This window comes from Poecile atricapillus, chromosome 3 (genome assembly GCF_030490865.1).
Source record: "Poecile atricapillus isolate bPoeAtr1 chromosome 3, bPoeAtr1.hap1, whole genome shotgun sequence".
Taxonomy (NCBI): Eukaryota; Metazoa; Chordata; class Aves; order Passeriformes; family Paridae; genus Poecile; species Poecile atricapillus.
This window is the reverse complement of record NC_081251.1, coordinates 20599310-20611313: the sequence shown is the minus strand read 5'-3', so window position 1 is coordinate 20611313 and position 12004 is coordinate 20599310. Positions and strand designations below refer to the sequence as shown.

At 38.1% G+C, this 12004-nt stretch overlaps 1 protein-coding gene across 3 annotated transcripts in view; it reads left to right on the top strand.

Annotated features, from left to right (window-relative positions):
- Positions 1–12004, top strand: part of ERICH1 (glutamate rich 1) — a 69328-nt gene that overhangs the window by 19454 nt on the left and 37870 nt on the right. For all 3 annotated transcript variants that reach the window (XR_009277394.1, XM_058836663.1, XM_058836662.1), the window contains one exon: positions 10576–10710. Coding sequence is in view for 2 of the 3 variants with exons in the window: in XM_058836663.1 (XP_058692646.1) it covers positions 10576–10710 (135 nt within the window). In the remaining variant the exon portion in view is untranslated. The remainder of the gene's footprint in view (positions 1–10575; positions 10711–12004) is intronic.

Here is a 12004-nt window from a genome sequence, read left to right as displayed (position 1 = left end):
GGTAAAATTCCTTCCTGAAAAAAATTGGGAGGGAGGAAACATGGAGGTGTCATTCTTCTTCTGGACCCCAAAGAAGAAGAGTAGTCATATCTTTTTACTTGAAAAGAGAAATTTTGTATTTTTAAAAGATAAACCAACCAAAACAAAAAGCACACACACATAAAAAACCCAACCCTTCCAAACCTGTCCCCCCAAGAAAAAGCCAACCAAAAAAACAGCCAAACAAACAAATGATAAACCCAAACCAAAACAAAGCACTTGCCTGTGTGCAGAATTTCAGTTCTAGAGCATAGATACTGATATACCTTCCCTTTGGATTATAGTTGTTCTAAATCAGACTTTTTTCCCCTTTGTACCAATATGCTTAGTGAGAAAATAAATGTAACCAAAGTAGGGATTCTTATTCCTCAGGACAATTAGAAAAGATTTGCTAAATATTTCTCCCCTTGAGGAATTTGATTCATCCATTGCAAGAGCTATAGTTCTTAATTTCAAAAGATATAATAAAAGATTTTTCCTACTTCAGCATAAAATTAAAGAGGGTCTAGATTACCATCTTTATTACCTTAAACCATTTAAAAGTTATACACACATAATGAACCTGATTCTTATGGCAGACAAAGCATTAAAAGAGCAAATGGAGAGGTTAAAGCTCCCAAAATAAGAGAACGTTTTCCCTAAACAAAGGATATTTTGTGAATATGCTTCCAAATGCTGTATTAAAAATGCTTTAAAACTTGTACCACAAAAAGAAAAAAGTACCTGGCAAAAGACTGGGCATTTTAAAATATAAATTGCTCACATTGGTTATGGGCTTTGGCTAAATTCTGTCCTGATAATTGATTTTGTTAGTTTTTGACCTTTGTTAGGGCCAGATCTGTTTGCAACAAGGATTAATATAATGAAAAACATTTCTTGTGAGGTCTGCAGTTCTGTGATTTCTTTACTTTTTTGTTGATATTTTAAAACCTCAGTAATTATTTCTACTACCTTTGTAGTATATATTCAAAAGTGACATGCATGCTTCTAACTAGGGATTTGCTTCTCAGAATTACAGAATGGGGCGGGTTGGAAGGGATCACAGTGAGTCAACTGGTCCAACCTCCCTACTCAAGCAGGGTCATCCTAGAGCACATGGCACAGGATTTCAGAGCCTCTCTGGGAAATCAGTTCCACTGTACAGTCACCCACACAGTAAAGCTCTTCCTCATCTTCAACTGGACCTTCCTGTGCAGCTGTTTCTGCCCATTGCCTCTTGTCCTATTTCTTGGCACCACCAAGAAGAGCCTGGAAATGTTTACTTGGTAGCCCATGCTTTAGGTACTTAGACGCATTGATAAGGTCCCCTCTCAGTCATCTCTCCTTGAGGCTGAACAGGCCAGCTCTCTCAGCTTTTCCTAGTACAAGGAAATGGCCTCCTTAGTCTCTGACCTTTTTCTTGGTCAGAATTATAACTACCTTTTCTAAGACTTGGGATTTACTGATGAGTATCTAGTATCTTTCTTATAAAAATGGAAATTTCAGAGTTGCTGAAGAAGGATAATTGTATTCAAGTGAAATACATAATATTCAGTTTGTCAGTAATAAAGTATGCTGTGCCACTTTTGATTTTTGCTTTTTCCCTAATTCTGAAAAAGGAATTTGAAATGCAGAGAGCCTAGTCAGAGTTTTGGATCCACAGTTTACTCTGTATTTATTAAATGAAAATATGAATGTCTTATGAAATGTGACGTATCCCAGCATTGTTATCCTATATGAGGAATTCATGTCAAAATTCAGTACAGCTATGTGATTATTTTGTGTTCTCCTTGTTTGTTCCACTGAAGTTATTGATGCTGACAGTGTATTGCATTTAAATCATCACTAGGACACCAGGACTGTGTCCTTCCTCGCACTAATCCTGTCTTCCTGTAGCCATTTTACTGCAGGAAACTTAAGCTAGTGGCAGAAATGCCTAGAAGACAGAACATCTCTAAAAATATGTATGAACTGCCCTGCTGTTTAGTTGATCAAATTGATTAAGCGCTTATGGTTGAGAAATTAAGTTCTAGCAATACTCAATGTAATAAACAACTTTAGAGACTTGTTAAACAATTTGGCTTTGCTTTAGTTAATTACTTTGAAAAGCTTTCTATTGTGAATAAGCTAAAAAGCAATGGAGGTTATAATTATTATACAATAAAGTATTGTCTCACACTCTTATAGTCTTTTCTCAAGGGTTTAAAAATTCTCTCATTACATGGTATATTACAGTGCTATTATGCTGTGCAAATGGGACAGATGTGTCCAGGAGTAGTATATTAGTCTGAAGATACCAGCCCCTGGTGGCTGTGGTAAAAATGGTGCCCAGCCAGTTTTACAGGCCAGTATAACTACATGCTTTAGGGAAATGTAGAAATCTGGGGTTTAGGGGAGAGGAGAAAAAAATTCTAAAACCCAGCCTTAAAAACCCAACCAATCCAAATCCCACAAACAAAAATCTCCCTTCTCTCTGCTCAGATTGAGTGGGCTGCATGTATAAAATCTATCACTTCTGTTTGTGACAGGTCTCCAGTTCCTCTAGCAATGTTTCTGTGGGTTTTGGAGGGGTTGTTTGCTGCTGGCTGGCAGATTCTTTCCTTTTCCAGTGTTCTTATGTATATATGTTAACTCATTCTTCTCTTTCACATGCTTATTTCAAGCAACTTAGCTGTCATGGGGAGAGCTGCTGGCCTCTGTGAGACCCCAGAGCAATTTAACAGGTAGCTCATCAGTGTGTAGCAGTTGCCTACGTAGAGTAGAAAATGCCAACTTTAGCTCTAAGTGTTAACAAACTCTAAACCTAAACTAGTCAGCTGCAAGAACTCTGTCTTGGTAAAGGAAATGGATAAATGGCTCGTTTAAGAACTTGATATAATAGCCTTGTTTCACCTAGAGAATGGCTGGTAGAACTAAATTGAATTGAACTGCAGCATAGTAATTTTGTGTTAGCATTCTCACTATCTGCCTTGACTCCTTGTTTGAAACAATTTTCAATGCATTGATGACAAAACAGGTTGTGTGAGACACCACTCCTGCTCCAATTTACACTGGGGAGTTAATCACTTAAGCTACTGTTGTCAAAATCATAGTTATAGAGAGTCAAATCCTATATTTTCTGCTGTTGCACAAGCTTACTTTCTACTTGTGTTCCTTATCAACTCTGCCCACTAACAATGATTAGAAAAGTGTAAATGTTTACAATGTGAGCTTGGTACTTAACTATGTTATGAGCAAATACTTTTCCATAATCTATTGTGCTTTGCATTGTTTTCTACACAAATGAGAATGGACTGTTACCAATAACTTCTAGTTGTGGAATAGAAAATGTGAGTTTAGAGGGGAAAAAAAGCTTTAAAACCTTAAATGTTGTTTCCTTTTACTCTTATGAGCGCATCTATTTATTTTCTGGTCTTGTTTCAGGTACATTCCAGTAATGACATAATCACTTCATCAGTGAGGATAATTAAGTAATTGCAATCTAGACATGGCCTTTTAGATTCAATGTTGTTGCATTTATTTATTTTTTTTAAAACGATTGATTAACAGGGATATATTTGGCTTTTGAAAAGTGTGTTAAATAAGTTCTGCAGCAGGAGAAGTAATTGAGCTGGGTACCAGCATAACATTAAGATAGCCTTATGTTCCTGTTTGTACAGCTAGAAATCTTAAACATCTAATCAAAATATTGCATATAGTCATATACCAGGGCATATATGGGATACATATACCATTTAGCTGTATAGTTTGTTTCATCATTCCTTCTATATTCAACTTCCAGAAAACACCAAAATTTTAATTCTGCTATCTGCCTGCAGTCAGATTTGCTTCTGAAAAGTGTTCTGTTTCTTGTTTTCCACATCTGTTTCTGTGCTTCACTCTCACATTGGTTTGTGCTTTTATGAAAAGTTTTCATTACTTTTTCCAAGGAAATGTAGATATTTTAATGGTTCATAGGTAAAAAGCAAAAACATCTTCCCCAGACCATGAGTGAGAATAAGAGTAAGAAGAATTTGTACTTAATCAAATTTTTCTCTGTGACAGAGAATGTTTGCCGCTCCTAATGTAGTGAAACTGGAGCTGAGTTGTAATGGCAGGTGCTGTCTCCAATAAGATGAGCTATAATACAGCCTTTCTACATGTCTAAAAAATAAACTATATCTTAAGTTAGTGTACTTGTGGGAGGTACAGAGGGAAATAAATATGAACTCCCTTGTTCCTTGTTTTTTTAGGAATTTCCCATCCCAAGTTTGAGCCTTGTAAGATGTCTTTATTGACCTCAGTTTCCTTTTGAAGTTTTTGGTTTCCAACAAGTTGAAGGAAAACACTATGATGAGGAGGTACTTCTGAGGATTTTCTCATTTTGTTTTCTTCCTTCAGTGCTCTAATCTAGTACCCTCTGTAATCTACACTTTCTCTTTTCAGTGAACTGATGAACTTTTGGGAATGTGAAGTGTCAGAAGGGAAGTTGTAAAGAACTGGCTTGTGTTTCCACATGCTGCCAGGCACAAGTGGTATACACCCTAAGAACTGGGAGCAGTCTTCTGTAACATGGCTAGGATTCTAAAAAATAATGTCCTGGGAATTAAATGTAAACATGCTTTGCTTGAATATCAAAGGATAGTGGACTTGTTTTTGTGTAAACGTAACTGAATAAAGTATCAGAAATTAAGGTCAATCAAAAAATTCAGTAGTTTTCTGCACCAATATGTTGTCATCATTAGTATTATAAAAAAAGAGGATTGAAATGAAATAAGTGTACTGCTTCCTCACGATGTTCTCTAACAGTTGCTGCTTAAGGATTTTCTGAGCCAGATGGATAACACGTATGTCTTTAATTATGACTTTTTTCTTTTATCACTTTTTGTTTAAATGTATGTAGTTGTGCAGTTTAGAATAGAACTTTAAACTCTGACATTTTACTTGGCAAAGAAGGAAATTTGTCCTTCCATAAAGAATAGCAGACATCTTCAGAACTGTAAAATTTAAAAACTCTGAACTTTCCAGAAGAAAAAACTTTTTCAGCATTCTGTTACATGTATTGGTGCTAATAAAAAATAAGACAGTAATAACAGTGTATTTGAGATAACTGGGTATCCAAAAGTCATTCAGAAGGCTTTTTTGTTTTATATTTAGAAAAATATGGAGAATCTTTGGATGGAATATATATCTTCTGCCAGGAAGTGGCTTGAGTGACTGCCCTTGTTTATTCCAATAAAGGATAATGAGGTAGTCTGTAGTGAGTGGTAGAGTCTGTTCTTTGGTTTGGTTTTTTTTTCCCACCTAGTGCAACTTCTCCAGTGTTGAGGGAGAGAATACTGTTGAAGATTGCAGTCACACAGTAGGAATTCCACCCTCCAAGGAAAAGCCCTGTACTTTCCAATTGTACAGAAGACTAAAAGCCTTTTTCTTTGTAGAAAGCACTCTAGTGCATGTGACACTGGAAGACAAGCCTGTGCTAAGTCAACCTGGGAACCAAGGTTGTTTGTACATAATGTAACACCTCATGTCCCTGAGGTTACCTTAATGTACCTTATCATGGCAGACTGAAATAGCTTGATGTCTAGGAACTTGGGTATTATCTGAACGAAAATGAATATACATTGGGGAATGGGTGGTATTTAGGTTCACTGAATTTGTTCATGCTGTTGAAGGACATTTTGATGTCTTCACATTCATCAACAGGAAAAGTATTTTCCAGTATCACAGTTCAGGAGGACACTCAAGGTGTGTACAGTTAGCCACTGATATCACCTTTGGTACACTTTAGCTTATGAAGGTTTTTGAAGGAGACAACTCTTGCCCAGGATTTGTCTCCTGTCTTTATCGATGCTTGTCTTACTAGTCAATGAAGGGAAAGTTATTGTGTACAGATAATGAGGTGTATATGTTCCTTGGGAATTGTCAGAGTTTTGGGGTCATAGTCTCACTTGTATACAATAAAAATGAGGAATAGCTATAACAGAGTCATATTCTAGCTTACATAATAAATAAAAACATACTTGAATATGATTTTTCTAAGGGAAATAATGGACCTCATTCAAGCCTTATTTTTTGTCCTGGTCACATCTACTGTAACACTGCACAGAAAATGCCTACTACCAATAATGGCTTTTGTAGAGGGTACCACACTGAACTACTCAGACTGTATTTGATTCAGCATCAATTCCTCATTTCCTGTGTATGATGGTTTAGGAATTACACTCTCAAATTTAGTACTCCCACTAAAAAGAAAACCCCCAGATGCTCCCCTCCCCTTCTCCACTGGGAAACAAAAGGCAGAGATAGATCATAGGTCAAGAACAGAAGTTTACTGGAAGCAGCAATGAGATACAAAACAAACAGTAACAACAACAATGCTAATAACAATAATGTACAAAGAGAGGATGATTTATGTCCAAAATGTTCACCAAGCCAGGGACTCTGAAAAACAATGACAGACAGCTCCTCTGCCTGGTATTCTCCCTGTGATTGGAAAGGAGCACCTTTCTTCTTGGAAGCAAGACTCCCTTTTCGCCAGCCCCTGCAAGTGATGTAAGGTGGTACTGAGTAACACTGATGTCTTGGCCATGTTCTTTGGGCACAGCATGGGGCAGCCCAGAACTCCTGGATCAAGTACTCCGGTGGGCTCAGCCTCCTCAGTGGCTGTGACTATTGCACCTGGCTGCTGTAAAAAATAATTAACTGTCCTGGCCAGATCTAGGAAGAAAAGCACACTGTGCTTTTCTATAAAGACTTATTTTTGGGAATGAATTCTTTCCATCTGTTTGGGAAAGTGATAGTTGAGTGTTTGCAAGGGGTAATTTTGTAGAAAAGATCACAATCCTGTTAAGATTGGGCTAATTTACAGTTGTTTGGTGGGGGAGCTGCAGGATTTTCTAGCTTGACTTGGATTCTCTGATCTTATGAGTTCTGCCCTACGGGAACTTAACATGAGTGAGTTATCAAAGCTTTCTGAGTTGCAGAGAAGCACTTCACGGGAGAGTTTTTGTCTGATTGCAAAACTGTACAGGGTGCTGGCGCCAGTCACTAGCAGTGGGACTTGTGTGAGAGGAGGCTGGGGATCCCCTGTGCTGGACACAGCCAGTTCCAGCCCACCCACCACAGGGCACAGCTGAGCCCACAGCTGAGGCAGGGGTACCCTAGGAGAAACTTCTTTAAGAAACAAGGTAACAATCCCGAGACAGGAGGGAACTAAAAGGAGTGGCAACAGCGGAATCCCTAGAGTCAGGGGAGGAGAAGGTACGCTGTTGTTGAGTATATGTTCCTGGAGGATGGCAGCCCGTGGAAAACCCCAGTGGGGGAAAAGGAGGGAGCAGCAAAAACTTTAAACATTGATCCTACCATCTCCTTGTACTTCTCCCTGTCTCGCTGAAGGAACTGGGTATAACCTGCAGTGAGAGGAGGTAGGAGTGGGAGTAAAAAGAGCCAGCAAGGAAGGATTCTTGTAGTAGTGATCTCTTTGCTGTTGACCTGTGAGCTCTCTTAGTCCTGTTTGCCCCATTGTAAGCCACTGCAGCCTCAGCCTGCTGAGGGGAGAGTGAGTGAGAATCTGGAAGTGATTCAGTCTCTGACCAGGGTTTAGTCTTACAGCAGGAAAAGGACCGAGACTATATGAATGTGTGCTATGACCATGTTTGTGTCTGAGGTGTGCCTAAGCATGGTTTGTGTTCAGGCAGTCTGGAAACCATGCTAGTGTTATGTACCACCATTCTGAGCTACAAGTAGGGGATAGATTAAAGATGCTGAAAAATAAACTTAACAAAATACAGTGGCTACCTGAGATGATGACTGACTGACTGACTGACTGACTGACTGAGAAACTGACAATTCTGTATGGCTGGAAGCTTTACCTTTATCTCCTTCTAAAAAGATCTTACACTTGCTTGTAGTACGATAGCAAGAGATAAGGTCACTGGCCAAGCAACTGGCATGCTTGGAGATGTAATGTTGGGAACGGCATGGTATAGGTGCTTTGCCCTGCTCTGAGGATGAGTTCCCTCAACACTGCCTTCCTCATTCAACTCAGTGCACAAAGCTGAGTTACATGCCATGGATCTCTGTGTGGGGAACATTAATAGAGGACAGTTTCAAAACATTTCTTCTGTATTCTTGGTTTGCCTTAAAGACAAACATTTTCTCTTTTTGGGGCATTGTAAATGACCTTTAGCTGCTGGGGCTTTTTTTTCCATAAAATAAAGCTTCAGAAATGGGGTTCATTACTTTTAACTAGTAAAAGGAGAGCATTCTTTAATATCTCTAGTATGTGATTACTTTTGTTAATCAAAAAACCCTCTTAATGTCACAGTTTTACCAGTTCAGCCATTTTCTTTGCAGCAGTGGTTGACTTTACTACCATCCCATCTCAAGGAGACTGGCCACAGGCTGGAAAAATCCAGATGTAGATATGGTAGCAGTTTGGTTTGACACACTTGCACAGGATTCACAAAGACTAGTTCTTGATTTATGAGCTTGGAAACTTCTTAAAGATGCATCTGGTGTGAATAAATATGTAATTTGGAGACCCCCATTTAAAGAGGTAAAATTGAAAAATATAGTCTTGAATAATCATTCATTTCCATCGAAGGAATTCCTTGTAGGTCTGTGTGTTACAGATGGTCCCTCAAATTCTGTTATGTGTAACTATATTGTTTGAGAGGTTATTATCCCAATATAGTTACTTCTTACAGTATTAAAAGATTGGAATTCTTCAAGACATATGTATATCAAGTTTAATGTTTTCCTGTTCATTTTTGTTTTACAAAACCTAAATAAAAATGGAAAAAAGGTGAAACTTGAAACCCTTCAGAAGGGAATAACTTAAACATTTATACATCCTTATAATTTTAAACTGTCACTAATTAGAACTTAGCATTAATCAACCTTGGTGGGGGAAAAAAAAAGTCAATGCAAGTACTGCCAGTTCAATGATTTGACATCATCTACATGGAAAGGATCTGCTGAAGAATTATCTCATGTTAATTTCTAATGGATTTTTCCAAGTTGCATGCTCTTCATATTTCTGTATTATTTATTTATTTATTTCTCTTTATTATCCCTCAAAGAAAGTATCATCAATACTGGAAACTTTCTGGAGCATTCAAGAAAAAGACAGTATTATTCAAATGTATTTTCAAAGCAAATTTATTCCCTCATGATGGAAAGAATGGTGGTGTTTTCAGAAGTACTTTGAATGTTCAGAAATGTACTTTATTGTGTTTGAAGTAGTCTGTCTGCAAAATGTCAGTGCATATTAAATTCCATATTAGAAATACAGAAGTAATTTTCTTTAGGGAGCTATCAGATGCAACCCCATTTTAAATATTATTCCAACCATAAATAAATGGTCCAATGGTCCTTTTAAATATTAGTCCAACCATAGTTGCACATAGCTGCACCTCAGTGATCGACTTGGATCACTGGGATCTTCTGACAAGTCTGTGGTGTATGGAGGTTGATTGTCTCCATCTGCCAGAAATATTTTTATTCTATATCATTTTAACAGTTCGCTATGTGTTTTAATGGGACACATTTCCCCGAAGAAGGGAAGGCTAGTTCTGTGTCTGACTTATGGAGCTGGCTCAGCGTCAAAAAACCCAACAAAACAACAGCAAACACAACCAAAAAAGCCCAACAATCCAAAATTAAAAAGACTTCACAATGAGCCATCTAAGACTACATGGCAACATCTGGAGACACCCTGAAATCCTGGCCTTCTGGGAAGGCTTTTTTCTCACTGTGGTTGATCTGTTGCTACTGCTCTGCACAGAAATACTGTCTGGTTTCATGTGAATGGAGCAGAGATGTGTCTCTGTCACTTCTTGTCTGGTGAACAAATGAGGTTTCTACTGCTGCTCTTGCAGGTACTTTTAAATACCTTTCAAAAGGGGAAAGAAATCATACAAAAAACAGACTGCTGCCATCACCACAAATAGTTTCTTATGCAGTGAAATAGTTGGAAAGCTGGCACTTCCCCTCCTGCCCCAGAAAGAAGTAGAGCAGGATGAGGAGGTGAGTCCTCTGGGGCAGGCACTGCTGAGGCTTAGCCAAGTGTGACTTTCAAACTTCCTTTATCTTTGCACCCTTCAGAGAAGCATAGGTTGTGATTAAGCACTGTGCCAATGGGCAAGCCACAGTTTTGCGATGCTTTTTCTGTTGCTCCTGTCGCTTTCTAATAAACATGTATCCATCCTTCCATCCATCCATCTTTTTGAAGCAGTTCTTAAAGAAATAGTGTCTGCTCATGCTGAATGGGGCAAAAAATACTTAGAGTCTCTCTTAAAATATCAGCGTAAGTGGAAGCTTCTTCTGAAGATAAGGGAGAAGATTTGCCCCATACAATAGCAAAAAAATGTTTTTGGTGTAAAGAACTAACCCATAGAATATTTATTTGTAGATGCTATGAAATTTGATCCAGTTCTGTTGGTCACAGGGTTTCAGTGTTCCACACCTGTAAAGATTTTCAAGATCACTTACTGCTGTAGTTGGGAAAATATCTGAGAAAATCTGTAGTGAGAGCAATATTGAGCCAGATACTTTGGATTTTCTGTTTTGTAGGTAATGATGATGCAGTTATGTCTCCAAGAAGAATTTACACAGCAGATCTTCCTCCGGAGGGTTATGTTGCAGTTACTCCAGATGCTCTTAGTAACGCTATTTCTGAAAACTCCGGCAGTAGTGCTGACTCAACAGGTAAGTTTGTATGGTTGTTACTGTGATGAATTTTTCAGAAGGGAAACTTCTTAGCAGCTCTTACCAAGTAGATTCAGGCTGCTACAATACAGTATTTAAACGGTTGCTGCCAGTGGGTGTCACTGTTTTGCAACATAAGCAGAATGAGGATGTACATCCCTATGGGTTCATTTCCATCCTTTGGGGTTTCTAGACTAGGTTCAGCATTTGGTGATAGCCATGCAGTGCCACAGATCTTACTGAAGTTGTGTAGAACCTAACTGAGGACAAAGTCTTTAGGTCCTCCCACTCAAGTGACATGTATATTTGCATTATGCCTGCTAAGTCATATTATTTTTTAAGGACAAATGTTAGATAAAATTATTTTACTAAGTCTACCCTTGATGTTCTGAGGAATTAGGTAAAGACATAACAGCCTTTCAAATTTGCCTCTCTCAGAACAGGTATTAATCATTGGAGTTGGTAGGGGAGAGTATCAATCCAATATCAAAAGGCTTTCTGATGAGAAATTGTGACCATATAATTCAGAAACAATATTTGATGTAGTCAAGGGATACTAGAGAAGAAGCAGAGAATCTGTAAAGTGGGTTCTAATTTGACCTCATTTAAATACATGGTTTTCTGAATGACATTGCCAGAATTCAGTTGATTCTGTCTGTCCTTAGAAAGAAATCCTAAGATTAGACAGGACAAATTAATTTAATTTTTTCAATTGCTGTGTTCCTGTGGATTTATTTATCCACAATAAAGAAGAACCAGCTGCCAGGTAAGGCAGCTGAAGTAAAACACCTGATTAGCAGCAGTTATTAAACTACAGTATCAGTTTCACCCTGGAGATTGCCTTAAATGCTAGGAAAACCTGAGATGTAACTTGCAGATACAGAAAGGCAGATTCTGCTTGTCTTCGCAAACAATACGCACAGGGGTAAATTTTGAGCTTGGAAATTGGGTCCACAGTCTGTTCAGAGCTGCAGCCAGAATCTGAATACAAATAAAGCTACCAAAGTAGCTCAAGGGACTGAAGCAAAATACAGCATGACTGAGGGCACATCAAGAATATTTTTTCTTGGTCTGCAGTGGTTTAAAGACCATTTTTAAGTGACAAAGAAGTAACTTTATCAGAGTAGCATAAGAGTAGATCATGATAGTTTTAGGATTATGAATGGAAAGATGTTCTAATTTAGAGCTTCTAAGTTGGGCTCTTCTCAGTTAGATAGGATTCATGTTTGGAATCCAGAAGCTGTTTCTAGGTTTGGAATCCAGAAGCTGTTTCTAGGTTACCTGTAACTTTGTT